The following is a 20192-nucleotide window of genomic DNA, read 5'->3' as shown; positions in this document are numbered from 1 at the left end:
TATATGCAGATTTGCTATGTCTGTAGGTGTTTTTAAAATATTTTTCCTGACTCTCTTGTTTACATTTTTTGAAGGTTTCCCAATGAGTGGATCATGATGAACATACTTTAGGGACTTGCCATAGTATGGCTGCTTCTCGATCTACTCGTGTTACAAGATCTACAGTGGGATTAAATGGTTTGGATGAAAACTTTTGTGGTAGAACATTAAGAAACCGTAGTATTGCTCATCCAGAGGAAGTTTCACCCCATCCTCAAATACGGTCAAGGTCGCCAAAGAAGAGGCCAGAGTCTGTGCAAGCTCAGAAGGGAAGTAACGGTGGAAGAACTACTGATTTGAAACAACAGAGTGCTCGGGAATCATGGGTGAGCCCTAGAAAGAGAGGGCTGTCTACTTCAGAAAAAGATAATGTTGATAAACAAACTGTGGAAAATTGTGAAAAAAAACAAGCAGAACCTGTTTCACCAGTTTTGAAAAGAATTAAGCGCTGTCTACGCTCAGAGGCACCCAACAGTTCAGAAGAAGACTTGCCTACTAAAACAGAGAAGGAATCATTGGAGCATAAAAGCTTAGTGTCGGACAATGATGCAGTCTCCACAGGGACTAAGCGAGCTTGTCGATGTCTTATATTGGATGATTGTGACAAAAGGGAAGTTAAAAAGGTGAATGTCTGTGCAGAAGGATTTAATAATTCTGCAATAGTTGACGAGATCGCAGGTTATCAGACTGTCAATGGAGTTGGTGAGAGAGACTCAAATTCGCTTAACTGTGATGACTGTCAGCTTGATGGGAACACTAAGCAAACCAGTGCTGGTTCCTGTATGCCCAAGGACAAAACAGTAGCAGAAAATGGAAACTCATTTGCCCATTCTTCGTTGCTGCTTAATAGCAGCAAGGAGGACAGTGTTGTAGACCATTATGTGCCTTGCACAAACTCTCAAGAACAGGTAAAGTTAGAGGACCACAAAATAATAAATGACTGCTTGCCTGAGGAGCATGCTAATCAGGCAGATGAGCCAGCTACCCGGTCCTTTTCTGAAATCCAGTCATCTTTGTTAAGGGATTCGGAGGAGGAGGTAGATGTTGTAGGAGATAGTAGTGCCTCTAAGGAACAGTGTGCTGAAAACACCAATAGCAACCCGAATGCTCATCATGACAGTGCATCAATCTCAGGTGAACCTGAACCACATTCTTCAGTGCTGGACTGTGTTTCAGCTCAAATGACGTCTATGTCGGAACTTCAGGAACACAGATATACATTGAGAACTTCACCACGAAGGGCTGCCCCTGCCAGAAGTAGCCCTACTAAAAATAACTCTCCTTGTAGAGAAAACGGACAGGTTGAGGAAAATAATCTTAGTCCCACTGAAAAGAATGTACCTGTAGGTATTAATAATATCAATGGATCTCCCAAAAAGTCTGAAGAAATTAAACAGAATGAAAAAGAGAGAAATTGTAATACGGGAGATCATGGGAGTGATGGACTAAGAAAGCCACTTTCTGAGGCTAGGCTTGTTGCTGGATATGTACCATCTGCCAAAGAGAGTGCCAACATCCACACTGCAGAGGATGATGAGGAAGAGCCTGATGTGTATTACTTTGAATCAGATCATGTGGCATTGAAACACAACAAAGAGTATGTGTAACTATGGTAACCATGAATTCTGCTTTTGTTTCTTACCAAAAATATATAAATTAATACATATTTAAAATACTTTCACAAAAAATTAAGTGCTTTATAATTTTCATACTCTTCAGTCTTCATTTTTCTTCCTTGTTTCTACCCCAAACAAAATTAAACTCTATTTAATATGCAGTATGGTACAGCAATATGGTTTATACATTTCTAGCAATATGAATTCTTTAGCCAGAAATTGTTTGGTGGTTGGTTTTTGTTTTTGTTTTTTAGCACATCTGTTGCCTCTTTTATCAAAAAAAGTAGCGGGATAAAAAACCAAAGGAATTATAACCCTTAATTAGAGTTCAGTTATTTATCAGCGTATCCAATAACAGCTTATGAAATTATCATTCTGTTGTGAATTTAAGGTTAGATACCTATTTTCAGAGTGTCATGGGAAAGACATGATTATTGTGTTAAGAAAGATATATTGATCAAATGCAGCAATTTGAGAACTTTCTCTAGAGTAAATTATGTCTACATTGCTGTTTATATTCATTAAATGTAAATACATACACGTTCTAATTATTATTCAAAAAGAGCACTAACTTTTTTTTATATTTATCATCTGAATGTCTGTAAATAGAACTGTGCTAATCATACATTTGTGGTAACTGTGAAAGAGATTCTTGAAACAAAAGGGCAGTTTTCTCAGTGAAGAAAGTTTACATGGAGAAAATTTGTCTTCAAATGATAGATCGGGCCACAGTTTTTATTGCAGTCTTTGTAACACTGTTTTGATTTCTGTGTTTTGCTGTTTAGTAGATGTTCTAGATTTTATTGTGAGTACTGAAAAGCCAAATGCAGATGATCTTCAGTTTGCTTCATATGAAGGGTTAAACCACTGCTAGTAGTTTCTGTAAATAATAACAGCACAATTATTATGAATATGGGGCACAAGGCACTAGCTAAGTTACTACAAAGGTACATTAGTAATGTATCTCTTTTTTTTTTTTTATTTACTAGGAAAAGAATGATATAGATCATATCAGATTTTTAGATGTAGCCTCAATTTTTACTTCTTTCAAATCAAACATGTCCGAAATGCACAGTTTTTAAAAATCAAAATCTGCAATTGAATGTAAATACTGTAAAAATAAAAGTTCCTTTTTTTCTATTCTTACAATTAAACACAAATCTAAATTGTTCTTGAAAAATTTCAGGAATGTGCCTTAGTGTTAGCTTTTCAATATACACAATTGCTCTGAAGATATGACTAGTTGTTGTTCAGATTGGCAGCCCGTTTGTGAGAGCTTGTTGGGGAGCTTTTGAAATTGCAACTAGGACTTGGTAGCTTGCTACTAACTTGCTGCCTGAATGCAGAATTCCAAAAGAAATTGCTGTTATTTTTATCCTATCTTATATTTTACTGATTTTTGGTAGCAAAAACAGTCAAAGCCAGAATTCTCTTCTAGATCAAGAAAGAATAATTTCTACTTTTGAGAAGGGAAGCATGCTACTGAAGGTAGCGTTAGCTGGATTTTTTTTCCCCTTTAAAAAAATGTTGATATAGTTGGAAAGTTATGGACAGCCTGTTGTTGTTTGTATTTGCAAGAAAATAAATCTAGTCTTCTGATGGTTCCTCATGATAATAGGATCCTTCGAAGAACTTAAGTCTATATTTTGATACTTGAATGCAGTTGTCCTCTATGCAGAACTTCGTAGCTCAAGAGTTAATCAAATACGGTGCACTACATCCTCTTTCAAATTTTAAAAATAGCAAAGTTCATTAGAGGATACTCCTAATTCATGTGTTACAGTTCTTGAATAGTGTGTCTTAATTATACCCTTGTTTAATCTCATTTGCTGCTTATATTCTAAAATGTTAAACTATTTAAAAAAAAAAAAAAAAAAGTTTTTAGCAGAAATGTTTTCCCTGATTTATCAGATGCAAAGAATTCCAGGGTTCCCATGCTGTCAGGTAAAGGCTATTCGCTTTGCCTTTGATATTTCTGGCTAAGCAAAGCATGCTGGTCTTCTGCTTGTCAGATCTTCAAATGGTACACAGCTTTGTTTTTCTGTCCATCATCAGTTATTAAACTTGTCTTTATAGATTATTTTTTCTCTGGTTTATATTTCTGTTCTCTTTTAAAGGCAAATTTAGAGAGACATTAGCATCTTGGCTAGGTTGAGGAGGCAGATTTCTCCAAGAAGGCGTTAATATCATTCTTTGGATGTTCCACAGAGGAAAAAAAGCAATTTGATATGTCTGTAAACTTACATTATTTCTTGTTATATTACATAGCTTGATGACATACACATTCATACAGCTGATTATCACTCTCCGAGAAATTACTGTAATGTTGACAAAATATGAATATACCGAAACCTTCAACAGCTGTTGATAAGACTTGCTATAAGAAAAACAACTAAATGTATATTGTGGTATTTTTGTATGAATTTTGTTGCTTTTTGAATGTAGTCATGTTTAAACAACATTCATTTATTAATATTTCTGGGAAAACTGGATGATATAATGGGAAAAATAATCATCACAGAAAGCAAATTATGGAATATTATTATTCAGAGAGAAGGCTGAAATGACGGATGTTCCACAACCTCTTTAATAAAATAGAGCCCTCCTACAAAGAGAGATCCAAGATCTCTAAATAGAAATTTTATCGCAACATAGACATTCATGTAGGTAATAACAGACTTATCTAGGAGGTTGTGTTAATAGTGAAGTATTGCTAATGTTAATTTTTCTGTTATTACACACACAGTTTGAATTTTTGTGCATTATGATTCCCCTCAGAAAAATATGGTTTGATGCATATTTGAGAATTTTGCTTATATATTCTAGCTCAGAAACATTTACATTTTCTCTTGAGATATTTTCATCAAAACTGAACTTGTTGATTTAAATCTTTTTACACTGCTTAATTTTATATGCTGCGCTTAGTGTTTTGCATATGTCTTTCCTCAGGAGTTTCTCATAGCTCTTTGCTATATCTTTTTATAGTTTACTTCTTTCTTACAGTGCAGTAGCTTACTTTAATTTTAAGTTTTAATCTTATGCAATATTTTATTCTCAGTACATTTTCCCCTTTGCCCAGTGTTTCATTTAGTGCCCTTTTTTCTTTTTTTCTTCTTCCTCTCTAGTTACTCTCTTTGGGAGATTTGCAATATTTGGCAGGTATTAGGTTACATGGGGGAAAATTTTTGTTTAACACTTTGCTCTGAGATCTAGATGAAAATGTAATTGAGGAATTGAGTTTTCATGTGCATATAACGCATTATACAGTGTATTTCTAGGAGCCTGTAAATTGTGATTAGCTTTATAGGGGCCACTTAGGCCTGTAGGTAAGCTCACTGAAATATAAGAATTATGCATGAGCACTTGCCTACAGGCATTCAGTTGCAGGAGTTTAGGACCTTGCGTTTATTCAGTAAATAGGTATTTTCATATATCTTTGGTTTAATTTATTACTTTATAATATTTAAAATCATAATAGCTGTACTGACATTTAAAGTGAAGACAGATTAAAATGAAATATTGTAATACATCTCTTAATACCCAGTCTTGTGAATTCTTACTTACTGCGGGTTGTATTGTTGCAGACGCCTTGGAAAGACAGAGGACCGTGTAGGATCGTACAATCAGATTTAATATTTAATTTACAATTCAGAGTAATTCTGTTAACGTCTTTGGATGCACTTTTGATATTATATGAATGTGAGAAAGAAAAGAAGCATCTGTGGCATTTCCTGTGGTACAGGTTTTGTGTTTTATTCAGTCACAAATGTTTCTGCCTAGTGAATCAGGTTAAAACAGTTCTCTCTAAAAGTTCATCTTACTGCACTTCACTTGTTGGAATAGGTTAGGTCTGGTGCACCTTGCCATACTGATTATTTGAGAACTGCCTTAAACAGAATCTTCTTAAAGTGTAACTCTAACATAATCTTGTAGCAGTCTTTTTCACTAAGGTGAACTTCTGATTTTACCCGCACCATGTTTTTTCTTTAACTGGATGACAATTAGTATTAAAAATTAAACTACTTTTCATTAATATGTTTTAAGATAAAATCTCCATGTCTATCTTCATATATATTGGGCAAAAATAATAATATTACATCAGTGTTGTAATTTATCCCCATATATTCAGAGATATGTCTCAAAATTAAGGTCAAATTTATCACGCAGGATGGATTTATTTCAATGTATGGATAAGTCAGGTAATCTAACATTCCTTGGTAGTGATGTCATGTAGCTATGAGTAGCTAATACTATAGAATAAATTATCCTCCTATATTATTTTTAAGGACACCTTTGTCTCATTTTCCTATGGGACATACAGTTTTAGTCTGAGGAGACTTCAGTTGTTACATTGTTTCATCATAAGGAATAAAGGGCATTGGTATAAAGCAAGTAAATCAAGTTACTTTTTGTAGTTTTAATCGATACTAGGGTCAAGAATGTTACCAGACAGCAACTATTTTGTAAACTTGTAACCTCTGAGTACTTTATAGAATGTATCATCAACACAGGAGAATTGAAGTAGTATACATTTTATGTTGAAGAATAATAGAAGTTAATAATTTAAAAAATGCATATATGCCATATATATTAGATTACAATGTGTTTTAATTCATCCTTTATTCCACACAAGAGTGGTGTGGCATACAGTGATATTTTTCTTAAACTACCTATTAAGGTAAAACTTTTTTCATACAGAAAATTGGTACTTTTTTCAGAGGGTAATTTCTACTGTCTGGTAGATTGGTCTGTGTTCTTAGTAAGCAATAAAAAATTCAATTGGCTTTAAGTAAAAATTTCATTTTATGTAGAAGTTGAATGCTGCAACTAGTTCATCTGCAAAAGAAAAATATAACGGAAATCAATTAGAAACTTCTAATATCAGTTTCTGATCAACTGCAGTTTGGTATTGCAGATAATTGTGTTATTAAAACGTTGTGATAGCGTACTGGGCATACAACCGCATTTATTAATGAAATCCTCATTATATTTTACACCAGCTTGAAATATTAAGTATTTTGAGAATTGCTTACTGCCAGCATTATTATTTTATCATTTCTATTTATAAATACTTATCAATAGAAAAGTTATGTGATGCAAAATTATTGCGAGACTAAAGAAAACGGTTTTGTTAAGAGTATTTTTGTAATCATAGAATCATATTTTATAATTACATAAGCTATTCAATAAGCACTAAATAATAGAGTTCTTAATTTGCAAGAGACAATGCCTTGGGCATGTGCTGCATCTCCTTTTCTCTTTCTAGCAATAGGCTTACTCTAGGAGCCATTAAGTGTCAAGTACCTTTGTCAAATTTGTTTTCCTTTCTCTGAACATAGTTATCGTGCTGTCAACCACAGGACAGTCCTAGTGAACAGCACTGTCAAACACAGCGCAATCCTCATTTGAATAAGGCATCCTGTGGAAAACAAAGCTTGATTGCTTTTGAATTTGTGTCCTTGAATTCTCTTCTCTCCTGATTTGCCTGATACCGGCTTTGCTTTTTCTGCCTGTGCTCTCACCTCCCAGAGTCCTTTGTTGCAGCATCCTGTCCTGGAAGAGAGCGTGAGCTCTCCAGCCAGAGCTGCTTCCCTGCTGGCTGGCTTGGTAGTACATGTGGATGTGTGTGCTGGTGGGTTGACCAGAGAACGTGAAGAGCAACAGTTGAATTCTGCTTGCCTTTCTCTTGCGGAGTCTAAAAACTGCCAGTTTTTAGGAAACATACAGGAACTCAACTTGTCTTTCCAACTTCTTTGATCAACAGATCAAAAATCATGGGGGAAAGATACACAAATTTAAAAAAAAATAATAAACACAAACTTACTAATTTAATACAGAAAAAGGTAGAAACTTATTTTCCCACCTGTTCATTTGGAAATGCTTACCATTTCTAAGGATCCTCATTAGTAAATTTATCTAAACTGGAAAATTAAGTATTAGTAAATAATAAAAATGGTTTTGAAGTGTAGGAAATATCAGTTGAAAAAAAAAATAGCAAATGCCATAGGAAATTCATGGTCCTGATTTAAACAAAGGAGAGACAAAACCAAGAAAAGATGAGGTAGTAACATACTCACCCAGCACAGCTGTGTCCAGAGTAAGGCTCTGGCTGTGGTTTTGGCTATGCACACAAGGGACACCTAACAAAAGCAGAAGTGGTAAAGTGTGGTTATACCAGTTATACCAATGTAATGTGTGGCTGGCGGGACAAAGAATAAATTGTATTAACATAATTGCCTACTTGGTAGGGATGTACAAGTATTTCACTGAAATATTGGTAAGCATAATGATACCACCAAGACAACAAGAACATAGTGACTGGCATATGCTGTGAGAATGAGGGTATCTTTTCTCTTCAATTTGAACTAAAGTAGCTTGAAATGATAACTGCATTACCAGTCTTAAGTATTTGTTTTGGTCTTACATGAAGTTTTGACAGCAAGTCCGTCATGAACTACAAAACTGACTATCAGTATCTTCTGGAAAGGAATTGTACAAGCAGTACGTATTAATGCTTGTTTTAGTCTCAGCAATAAGTTCTAATCAAGATAGGTGTTTCTTTGGTACTGGAAAGTACTTACATGCTATTGTGAGAGGAGGAAAGAACCTACTTTTTTGTTTCCTTTAAATTTTGTTCGTGGTCGGAATAACCAGCTGCTTTTCAATTTTTCATTTTTGCACATCTTTATTTTGCTTTGCATGGTTCAAGGTGAAGATGTGCTATTGTTTAGTATAACAATCTTTGACAGCTTTATGCTTTGTAAGCCAAGGACCAACTGTGTTTGTCCATGGTTTATTATGATAGTGAATACTAATCAAAATATACGTTCTACTCATTTTCTTCCTTATTTCTAACTCTTCTTCCCCTTTTTTACCCAAAAAAGATTGAGTGAATAAATCTTCGTATTGCTGTTAGAACATTCAGCTTCTCATGATTGCATGTCATGTTCTTGTAATCCAATTATCGTCTTCGGATATTGCTGTAACAGAATTCTTGAGGGAATATGTTAATTTGTTCCTATGGCAAGAATATGCACCTGAATAACTGGGGGGGGTTCTTCCTTGGGTTTTAGTGAAAACCTGCATAAACTAACACAGAGTGAGTTGAAGGAGTTCAGTAATCAGTGTTGTCAACTTGCTCAGATTTTTTTGTTCAGAGGATTTCTGTACAGTTGACTCAGTTTCATGGTAGCATGGGTTGCTCCTATTTTGTCTCTGGAAGAAAGCCCCTTCTGAATGGTTGCTTTCCCCAACATCTTTTTAGAGAAGAATATAATAATAAGTGGAGATATTGGAGGAATCTGTTGTATTTTCTCTCAGTAAAGGAATTGGGCCCATTCTCATTACAGATGACGAGCAGGGAGGAGAAAGAGTTGGGGGTGTGCTGTCAGTCTTTCTTTCTGTGCCCCTTGTGAGGAAAGCAATTTTACTGCCATTTCCTCATGTCACCCCAAGCCTTGAAAGTAGAGGAATGACAGGGACCTATATCTTCTTCCCTACTAAATGTCACAGTCCTGCAGGCAAATACTTTCGAAAGTGCTGTTAAAGGAAGATCAAAAGGCTATATTAAAATGTGTTAACTGGGGGAGGACTGACGGATGATGTTTTAACCTTTCATGTTGACAAGACTGAAACAAGTTACGTGTTAGTTCAGAGGCACAGAGACCTAATTGCTACTAAAAATTTTCAAAACTTGCTGGAAATGTGGATATTTGATAAAGGTGCTTTTGTACTGCTAATATTAAATCCTGCTGAGTGTGGTGGACAGCTCTTGACAAGAATGAAGCCTATAGAAATATGTGAGTGGGCGTTCTGTTTCTGGGGCAGAGTTAAGGATGTAAGAAAGACAGGGACATCACAAGTTCATAACCAATAAAATACTGTTCAGATGCTTGCAATATGAAGTCTGGAGCTGTGAAAGTTAGAAGAAAGGTGAAATGAGAGTGGAAAATGGCTCTTGCATCTAGGTAAAAGACTGCAGTAGGGTTTTCTGTTTTGGTTTAGAGTTTGTTGTATTTTTTAAATGTCCTTTAAAACAAAAATGTGCTTTTTGGCTTAGTTCTGTTTTGTTTTAAATAGGTGTATATTACAGCCTGAGGCTGGCATTCAGCCAAATTGCGATTTTTGTTCTGTTACTGGCAAGGTAGACTTGGAGAAGCCACTTAATGTATACTTTAGTTGTTTCATGTATAAAATGGAGATGCAGTTTAATTATTTACTTACCGCAGAAGTCTTTTACAAGGTCTGAAGTACAAATATTAAATATGGATAGAGAAAGTACAGTAAACTGTGCAAAGAGGTAAAGCTAGAGTGGAAAACAATTTCGTAATGAGTTGTAGAATTGGCTATAAGTAGATTACCCTGGTCATAGCATCTAAGCATTAGGTAAGAATAACCTACCATATGCTGCTTTCTTCAGGCAAAGGTGTTCCTATAATTCCTGAGAGGAGCTGATATATGCCCTTATTGATTATGCCCTTAAACTCTTTTCTCTTTCTGAAAGGAGATCAAAGAAGGGCCACTCTTCATCAGTCTCTTCTGCTTCCTCGTTGCTGTCATGTGTGTTCTACAAGTCTAGCATTGAATCCCAGCACTAATGCAGTAACAGATTTTTTTAAATCTCAGATGCACATCAGAATAATTTGCGAGAAACTGTACAGTGTCAAAATTACTGTATCATGGCACACTGGCAAAGATTTCAGGCCAAGCTTAAAAGCCAGGAGCATTATCTGATATTTCTGAACTGAAACAAACAAACTCCAAACAAAACAAAACACACAATTCTTCGAAATGAGAAGGCTCTGTTTGATCTGACTTAAAGATTTCTCCAGGAAGCCACTCTCTTACTGTCTGAAGTTTTCCTTTTCCTACAGTAATTTGCAGTCTTATAATATAACATGTTTAATATCCAATACTTTCTTAGCTTAGTATCTAATAAGGGATTTCTTTCTGAATCACTGTTAGTAGACCAAAATCCAGAGTGATAAATGACTAGGTATAGGAGACCAGGTTTTAATCTGTACTTTGCTAGAGTGCCAGTAGATGGCAATAAAACAAAGACTTCTTCAAATCCTCCTGATTACTGGTACATACTGATTTTGTCACAGCTCTTGGAAAAAGAAAAAACAAGTTTGTTTTAAGGTAGATATTTTTTCTACGTATATTTTAGCCACGTTTTGTTATGAGAAGTGTATACTCCTTCATTTAAAACAAATCCTACCTGCACAAGAAATAATCAATATTACTAATGTAAAATTTAAATTATGGCACACATGTTTTTACATTCTAATCCCCAAAATTGATGTTACTATACTTTATATCATATTGTGAACTATATTCACACAACTGTAGAAGTGCAGTTAGTTTTGGGGGTGGAAAGTGATGACCACCAGCTGCACAGCATTTTATCAGTCAAGAGAGGATAAGTCACTTATTTTTAATTAGGGATCAAAGTACATGTCTTTGCAAGGTACTAAGTGATGATTGTAAGACAAGTATAGTTGACAAAGTCACTTTTTTATTTCAAGTAATTTCTGTGAGCATACAGACAATAAATTACAAGGAACTCTGTACGCTGATTTTGTTGTATACATTACAAATAATTTCTTGCTACAGTTTTCCATGGTTAATAAGTGTCACCTTTGTCACCTGCTAGCTTTATAAAACTATTTTATATATTGTCAACTTTTTAAAAAATACTGAATAGAGTTGCATTAATGATCTACCGATGATAAATATTTAAATAAGGGAAAAAATTATCATTGTAATAACAATGCAAGTGTTTTAAATCTGTATATGGTTCATGCTAAAAGCAAGTAGTAAACATTTAGCTATGTGTTGTAAGGTTGTCTGAATGTTATGTGAAACTTTGAGGCAATCAAAATTGCGTGAGTTTATATAGAGAAGTAAATATGAGAATGTTCATTAGATCATTACTTCAGAGGTGATTATGTTAGGTTGAAAAAGATGAAATAAGGACTAAATATTGAGCTGGCAAGGACCTCCTTCCATTTGTTTTCCTTTGAGGGGAAAGTAGAAGTTATACTGCTGTTTCCAAGTCTCTAGCGTAAAAGGTGCGAAAATGCATTATAATTATGTTGGAATATTACATAAGGGAAGTTCAATAAATAGTGCACAGTAGTGTTTTGAGATGCCTCTTGCTAATGTCAAGTTTGTGTGTAAGTTTACTTTGGATAAAGATACTTAAGATGAAATGTCGTCTTTTTTTAGGATAAGACCCATGGCAGAAAATTTCCTCATGTGTTCTTAAATGTTTGAGCATTAAGACTTTGTAGGGGGCTTGTTTTTAGAGGAGGCTTGGCATTTTTGTGGTGTTTGGTGACTGTTACCAACAGCCACTTTTATGTCTGCCACTTACATTATCCAACAGGACAAAACTGATGCTTCACATTTATTTACCATAATTTAACTGAAAAGCTTCACTTATTTATTTTATTCCATCCACTAATTTGAATTAGCTACCTAAAAGTTAGAGTGTTCATTTTGTAGTATCAGTTTCATTCATCACTCATTCACTTAAGGTTTAAAGTACAGTGCGTTCTTCTCTTGAAGGGAGAGGAAACCTTCAGAAACCACAGAGTGACTAGCCTCTGTGACTGAATGACTCTTATTGTAATACTGGAATGAATTTATTTAAAAATGCCGAATGACACGACTTCTTGTACAGGATAGTGTTAAGTCATTTAGTATAAAAAAACAAGAGTAAACTTAAGAAATGTGCTATTCTTAAGGCAGATAGACTCCAAAGATATATAGTGCTTTCTAAAGCTCATTGTTGGTTCCTTATGCAAAGAAAATAAAATTTTGTGATGCAACTCTGGGTGCTTAGATCTGGAAATGTAAATAGTTTTATCACAGGATGGAAAGAATGGGGAAAAAAAGGCATCTTGAAACTAGATCTCAGAAAACTGGATCAAAATGGAAATGGGTCTCATTAAGGTACTAGCTACGCTATTTTCAAGCTTTATCACAGACAAGAGAGGAGGCTGCTGTGTCCATAATCACTATTAGAACAAGGTTCAAGGAAATGAATAGTGCAGTAGCTAATTGCTTATGGCAGGACTTCCAGAAATATGGCTCTGCTATGTGATAATTATTTTATGGAGCAATCCAAAAGAGTGAGTAGTTACCACTGCAGCAGAACAACTGAATCAGCAGGAATCCCTGCTGATCAGTATCAATCTTTAAGAAGTGGCTTTCCTTTTTTAAATATTGGTCACTCAAAAACCCATTTTAATCAAGGTTTTTCAGCATCAGTTTCTATACTATACTGAATTATTCAAGTGTTCATCTGGCAATTAACATAATTTAAGAAATTACAAGAGTGTTTCAATACCAGGATTGTGGAAACACGGAATTACATTCTGTAGAATGAAAGTTTTCCTACAAAGAAAACTGCTTTGGGTTTTGTATGTGGTAACAAGGTAGTAATGAGAACTGAGAAGAGTGTAACTTCAGCCAGTGTAGGGGATATGACTGTGTGTGAGTTTCCTCAAATTATGCATTTGTAGTTGTATGAGTTTGTTCTGTTGTGACAGAGGATGTGAGATAATTTTCCTTGGTAATTCCCCACAGATCTTTCAGAAAGAATTATGTAAATGTAGCTAGATAATTTAGACATGGTCGCTCTTTGATTGCCTCGTCGAAGGATGGAGCCAGTTTTGCAGCAGACTACTGAGCAAGGTTCCGGTTACTTTCTCTTTACCTTCATTAGGCTTTTTCAATTTTGGAGAATGTTAGCGCAACTGCAGAACGTAGTCTGAATCATAATTGTGCTTATTTACAAAGAACCGTGGAAGATGAATAGTAAAATTGTCAGCCACTTTTTTTTTTTCTTTTTTTTTAAAGTAGTCTTGGAAAATACGCACACGGTGTCTTTTGCTTAATGCGGCAGAAGCATTATGTTACTGTTTGAGACTAAGAAGCCAGAACAGACAGATACTTCAAGAACGTGCTCAACGTGTGCGTTATTTGGCTTACTGCTTTTTCAGAGAAATACTTGGCTTTATTACAGTCATGTAAGGCCAGAGAACTAAAAGCCTGTACAAACCTGTGAAAACAGTAGTGGTTCAAAACTTAAAAGAAATTGTGCAGACATATTATAATACACTCAGTTAAAAAGTCATGTTGGAATTTAAAAGGATGTGCAATGGTTCGGAGAGAATGCAGTACTGCAGCAAATCCGAAGTACCTGAATATGGAATATGCAAGCTATATATTTCAGGATTAGTATTTTCAATTTTTTCTTGGCAATGTAAGACCCCAAAATTTCAATTTCAATACTTCTGATATTCACTTGATAAAATTGCACTCTTATTCCTGGGCTTCAGAAGATACTCATTCATAAAAAGTGAATATGGAAGTTAATGTAAATAGCTCCAAGTTAATGCATTTCTTCAGCGGAGGTGCAAAAAAGTGCCAGGAAATCCTTTTGTCTGAACAGTTTGCTCAAAACCCACTTTTTCTCTCTTGAATTATTTCATGATAATAGTGCTACATAGCCACAGATCAACATCACATGACATGCTTTTGAATGATCCTGACATTCTTGTAATATTTTTTCATATTTCCATGAAGACCAGAGGTATTGCTTCTGAACCATTTATCTTCAAGTCCGTGTTTACTTCAGTGAGGTCACATGAATATTTTAACAAGGAAAGTAATTGGAGTTCGATATTCTTGTTTTCATTGTTATTTCTCCCCAAATGTAATTTCTTCTCTTTCCATTCAGACTTAATTATTTAAGGCCAACTCATTAAGATTATTTCTTCCCTCACTTTACACCTGTGAATCATCGTTAAATTAGCACTTCATGTAAATTGCCAACATTTGGTTGCTTTTTTAGTTCTATGTATTATAATATGTATTCTATGTTTTAAATGAAATTATTATTTTCTTTCAATTTCATTTGGAAAAGCAATCACTTAAATACAGTTTGAATAAATGAAGTAAAATGGCTCAAGAAAAGAAAGGCAGGCATTTATTTAACATCATCTTAGATGCAAATTTTTGCGTACGCTACTGTGTAGAGTTAACTCCAGAGTCTTGTATAGAAGTTTTGGCACCTGCTGATAGAAAAAGGCTTTCTGTTGTCCAGGTTAAATCATCTCCCTAGGCATCATTAAGCTCTTCTGTGTTATTACAGCTGCATCTACATCAAACATGTTAGCAGCCTGCCTATGTTTCATTTCTCTGGAGCGTGCTAGGCAGGCTTCTGCATAAGCAGAGCTGTCAGTCCACCTGAGCGTGGACAGGGGTTGCCCAGTGCAAAGCTAGGCAGTAATCAGATGCTATTTGTAAAAACTAAGTAAAGATCTTAATTCTACATGTGATGATTCCTGTAAGCCTGTAACAATCTGAACTGCGCTCTTGTCTCAGGCCAATTTTGATGTGCCTTCACTACTTCTGTAAATTATTTCTGAAGTTCGTTTTTCACCTGTTCAAGAATAGCCCCATTGTCTTGCTTTATGCAAAGTTATTTTGTTTAGAAGAAACTGGAGCACTTTTCCAGTAGTGAAAATATTCCACTACTGTTCCAATATTAATGGCCTATTTAACAAGCATTTTAGGTCTTAGTTGCATGTAAACCTTGAATATGTGCAGACAAATTTAAATAATAATAAATTCATAACAGAATTGTATCCTACTGTTTTTAAACAAGCTCAGTATTTTAGTTTCAAACTTTGGAAAGTATGGCTATATTTTATTTTTTCAAATATTACATTTGAGTGGATAGAAAATTACCCTTTTTCATGGGGAGGCAGCAGTTTAATATCTAGGTAGAAACTTAAATATTTGATGGTACAAAGCCTGTGTTTTTCCTTGAGGCTGTTTACTTCCCTCCACTTAAAGCCTTACCAGTGCAGTCAATTGAAAAACTGGCATTAGCTCAGTAACCTCTGGATCTTTTCTGTACTACATGTGGAGTTCATTGTGTTAGGCTTGTCTTTGTTTTAGCAAGTAAGAGAACAGAAAGAAAATGTACTGAAATAGTGTAGTAGTGAATAGATCTTACCTGATTTTAGTATACGTTAGTTTGCATTTTGTGCTGAACTAAAATACAGTTGTAGTATTAAATGTCAGAAAACATTTTCATGAAAACAGTTAAGTTGATACATAATAATTTGCAACAGCAGGGGCCATGAGTAAACTACATGATTCAGAAACTGAAGTGGACAGCTGTAACTATAAAGCTAATAAGTATTAAATGTCGTTACCTATTTTTTAAAGGCTGTCTTACAATATCGTATGATTTCCTGAGTTAGCTTTATAGAGAACAGTTTGGGAAGCATACGCTATTGGGTACAGGTATGATACTCACCTCAGTGACTCTCAAATGTATCTGTTAAATAGAAAAATCAAAATTGTGTGTGCATCTGGCATGGCAGGTTTGAGGGAATGCTGACATTTTCATTCAACTTTTGTATTCTTAGAGGAATATCTTTTGTATTTTTGTAAATTACTTATTCCTTGGTTTATCATTACATTTCGTAAATGAATTTTGTATTCTGCTCGAAGGTGAGGCTTAGATGAAATGTTTAGATACAATTTCTAAGTCATTCCTGTCCAGCCTGTGGGTGGTTGAATGTAATGTTAAAATTCTGTGGTAGAGTCATTTGTACTGGGGTAGAAGGAAGCAGATTTTGAAGTGGAAGAGAAATTAGGTGATTTTGTTTGTGGTTTTTTAACTTTGTAAGCAAAGCTTGTTGGTCATAGCTATTGAAAATATTAATAGCTTGTCCCTGATACCGTATTGTGTTAGCTAGTATAGAATTTGCATTTAAAGGAAATCACTGGGGGTTTTAAATTTTTTTAACGGGTTTATATGAATTCATTTACTACTTAAAATAGATTTGATACGATTTTTTTATATAATTCAGTAAAAATGTCTATGAACTGTTTCAGATAAGCTATGAAATTTGGTAGATACTAGTAGATAATCATGGCTAGTATTTAGATTGTGGGGGTGTCGCTTTTAAAGACAAATTTAGTGAGATGTTTTCCTTTGTCTCTGTAGTTATCAGAGACTGTTACAGACGATTGCTGTACTCGAGGCTCAACGTACTCAAGCAGTTCAAGACCTTGAAAGTTTAGGCAGACACCAGAGAGAAGCACTGAAAGATCCTATTGGATTTGTGGAAAGACTCCAGAAGAAGGTATTTCAATGGGCTTTTCTTAAGTCTTATTCGGAATTTTTTTTTTAATAACTAATAATTCATCGTCTATAGAAATCAGCGAATTCTATATATACTTGCGTAAACATTATGACTTTAAAATCTTTTCTCTGCTGAGAAAAAATGGCCCTTTGCTTATTAAATCTGTAAGACGCAAGTCTTCAATGATTTTATTAGATATGCTTTCTTTCCTTTTTTTGGTATGTAGAAACGTAATCTTTAAATTTCTAATTGTAATGTAGGTATTTAAGACAACCGGAAATCTACAGGTGACTGGAAGTACTTCATAGTAAGGCATCAGATCAGTAATTCATAACTTTTCTCATTAGAGAAATTGAATGTTGTGCTATGAGTGAATTTCGTAGGGTACTTTTTAAAGAGCAGGAAACGTAGTTCATAGTCTAAACCAAAAATGAATGCTAGAAAACATACCTGAGTTCTGGATAACATACTAGAATATTGTCTGATGGAGGAGTATTTATTTTGATAAGGAAACATTTTCTTTTCAAGCTTTAAAAAAAAAAAAATTGTAGTAACAGGGATACTGAAAAAATGTTTAAAGGTTGAATACTTTCTTGCTGCCAGGTCTACCAGTGACAAACATGCTTGACTTTCTAGTCTGGTAGCAACATGTTGTATTTCAGTGAATGAAGTAGGTATTTTATGGTGCTCTTTTGCTAGGTTTGTAGAGACCTAGGTTTAAAGAGAGGTCTGATGTAAGCCCAATGGTTTCAGTAGTTGTTTTTCCATTAAATTTTGAGATGAGTTAACAGCATGCATGATGTAAGTGTTGCATTTGATAATCATTGTATGGGGAAATACTAATGCTAGTTGAAGGTATCTGGTGTATTTTTGTCTCCAAACCAAAGGAATGATACTCTTAAGGTTGACCTTTAAATAAACTGGTGAGCTTTGCAACAGTTGTGCTCTAGGCAGAAGACCGCAAAATCAGTGTAAAATACACATTGATTTCTTTGATGGGAGGAGTTTAGGTTTATCAGATGATAAAACTCCAAGTCCTATAGTTTTCTGTGTTAAGAAGGGTACAGATCCTGGGCAAACAGTATGTTTAAACAAAATAAAAGACAGGTAGACAGTAACAGGATATTGATGTCAGAAACACCTGATTTCAGCTGTGAAATACACGCTTTAAAGTTTTATGCTCAATAAGCCATCATTGACCGTGCCGCTGCATATTTTATATGCACTGTTGTGTATTATTCTTGAAAGATATCTTCTCCTTAAAAAGACTATGTGCTGCCTGGCACTTCAAAAATTCTGATTTTGAATCCTGCTGTTAGTTACAAAGCAGTATCAGGTTTTCATAACTTTCCAGGATGCGTAGTTTTTTGTTTGGATATACAGTGATTGCATTAAATATTGCTTTTCACTTTTCACTCTCTTTTTTCAGGTCGATATGGGTCTTCCATATCCTCAGAGAGTTGTTCAGCTCCCTGAGATTGCCTGGGACCAATACACCACTAGCCTTGGAAACTTTGAGAGAGAATTCAAAAACCGAAAACGTAACAGTAGGAGAGTGAAGCTGATTTTTGACAAAGGTAAAAGGAAAGTGGGCGTATGTTACAAGAAAAAAAATGACGAGTGTGCAGGTTTAATAATTCCTTTTTTGTATTGCTTACAGTAGGTATACCTGCAAGACCAAAAAGTCCTTTGGATCCCAAGAAGGATGGAGAGTCTGTTTCATACTCTGTCTTGCCTTTAAGTGATGGTCCAGAAGGTTCTACAAACAGTCGTCCACAGGTAGTTGTTACCAAAGGAAAGATAAAATTTTATAAAATTTACTTTTGAATTTTTTTCTTTTTTGATACGGGTATGTGGGTAATCTTAACTGCTAGTTCAAATGTTAATGTTGGTGATGACATTTCATTCATGTACTCAAATCAGAGAACTTACTTTTGGTTTAGGCAAATTATTTCAAGTTTTCATGTGTTTATTTGGTTTGGTTTTGGTTTTACTTAGGTAGGAAAAGGGTTAAAATGAAGTTATCCTAACTGTACTTTTTCTAAACGCATATTCAATTTTATATACTGTATTTGAGCAGATGATAAGAGGACGACTTTGTGATGAGACCAAACCTGAAACATTTAACCAGCTATGGACTGTAGAGGAACAGGTAATGGGAAACTTCCATTTTGTAGCTGTGGTAACATATATGAGAATAAAAGCAAATTGTGTAATAATGTTTAAAGTACTTAGAAGTTCAGAGTCACAAGTATGTAGATATTAATCTTTTGACAACTCATATCTCTACTAGGAAAGATGTATTAATTTTTTTCCCTGTTGATTTAGAAAAAACTTGAGCAGTTGCTTTTGAAGTATCCACCAGAGGAAGTAGAGTCCCGACGGTGGCAGAAGATAGCTGATGAACTGGGAAACAGAACAGCAAAGCAGGTAACAAGTAAAACACTTGGAGAAGTAATCCCTTTCCTTGACCTTTTTTTTTTTTTTTTTTTTTTTAAAGCTTTTTAGGAAGCACTGATAAGTGTTGAAGAGAAACCTGGATACAATCTCTTAAGTCATTTATTTCTAATTTGAGGGTTTTTCTGTTAAAAAAAAACCCGAACAATTCATAAACAGAGGAATTAAAAAAGAGGGTTTGATTTTTTTTATGTCATAATTAAAGCAATAAAATTTATTTTGCTAGAAAAAAGATTTGGCTGCTTGGGATTTTGAGTGCTTGTGCTGTGGTAGTTGTGACGTCAGTCACTGCATCCTAGCAGTTCATAGAGATTCACAGATTTATTTGTAGATGTCTTTTTTTTTTTTTTTTTTTTGAGATAGCAATAAATAAAATCCAGAATCTTTTCAGTAATCACTTTTTCTTAAAAAATGTAAGAGCAGGGCCTGCACTTCACTCATAACAATGTGACTCTTATTCTCGATCTCAAATACAGAATTTTAAAAGTGCCCCAAAGCCCATGGCAAAGCTCCCATACCTAGCTGTTCATTAGATTTTGATAGCATGCATTTAATTCTATATAGAAAGTGTAGTGACACCAGGTGTTCTCAGATTGAGTTACATTGGAGTGCTGAATTTCCTGCGCCTCATACTGTAGAATGGGCAGACATTTTAATACGCGCAGACAGAAGAATTAGTTCTGTACTGGGGCCGAGATCCACAAAAGGACACAGATGTGGAGACACCGAGTGTTTCTGCATCTGACTTGTTAGGATTTTTTCCCCTAAAATGACATAATTTTGACCAGAAGTAAAAAATGCTGATGTTCTGTTTTCACAGTATTATAATTTCTCCTATTTCAGTTGTATGCTTTCAGGTGAAAGTATACTTAAGTATTTCAATATACAAGATTACCTCATGTCT

General features: G+C 34.7%; 1 protein-coding gene across 7 annotated transcripts in view; it reads left to right on the top strand.

Moving 5' to 3' along the window:
• ZZZ3 (zinc finger ZZ-type containing 3) overlaps window positions 1-20192 on the top strand; it is a 62993-nt gene that overhangs the window by 29385 nt on the left and 13416 nt on the right. For 6 of the 7 annotated variants that reach the window (XR_014228329.1, XR_014228330.1, XM_082313504.1 and 3 more), the window contains exons 3-8: window positions 75-1636; window positions 16693-16831; window positions 18261-18408; window positions 18492-18610; window positions 18912-18983; window positions 19160-19261. Coding sequence is in view for 5 of the 7 variants with exons in the window: in XM_082313504.1 (XP_082169630.1) it covers window positions 126-1636; window positions 16693-16831; window positions 18261-18408; window positions 18492-18610; window positions 18912-18983; window positions 19160-19261 (2091 nt within the window). In the remaining 2 variants the exon portion in view is untranslated. The remainder of the gene's footprint in view (window positions 1-74; window positions 1637-16692; window positions 16832-18260; window positions 18409-18491; window positions 18611-18911; window positions 18984-19159; window positions 19262-20192) is intronic. The other variant, XM_082313505.1, reaches the window with a different exon arrangement.

This window comes from Platalea leucorodia, assembly GCF_965183815.1.
Source record: "Platalea leucorodia genome assembly, chromosome: 5".
Classification (NCBI taxonomy): Eukaryota; Metazoa; Chordata; class Aves; order Pelecaniformes; family Threskiornithidae; genus Platalea; species Platalea leucorodia.
The sequence above is the reverse complement of the archived record's forward strand: the minus strand, read 5'-3'. Positions and strand labels throughout refer to the sequence as shown.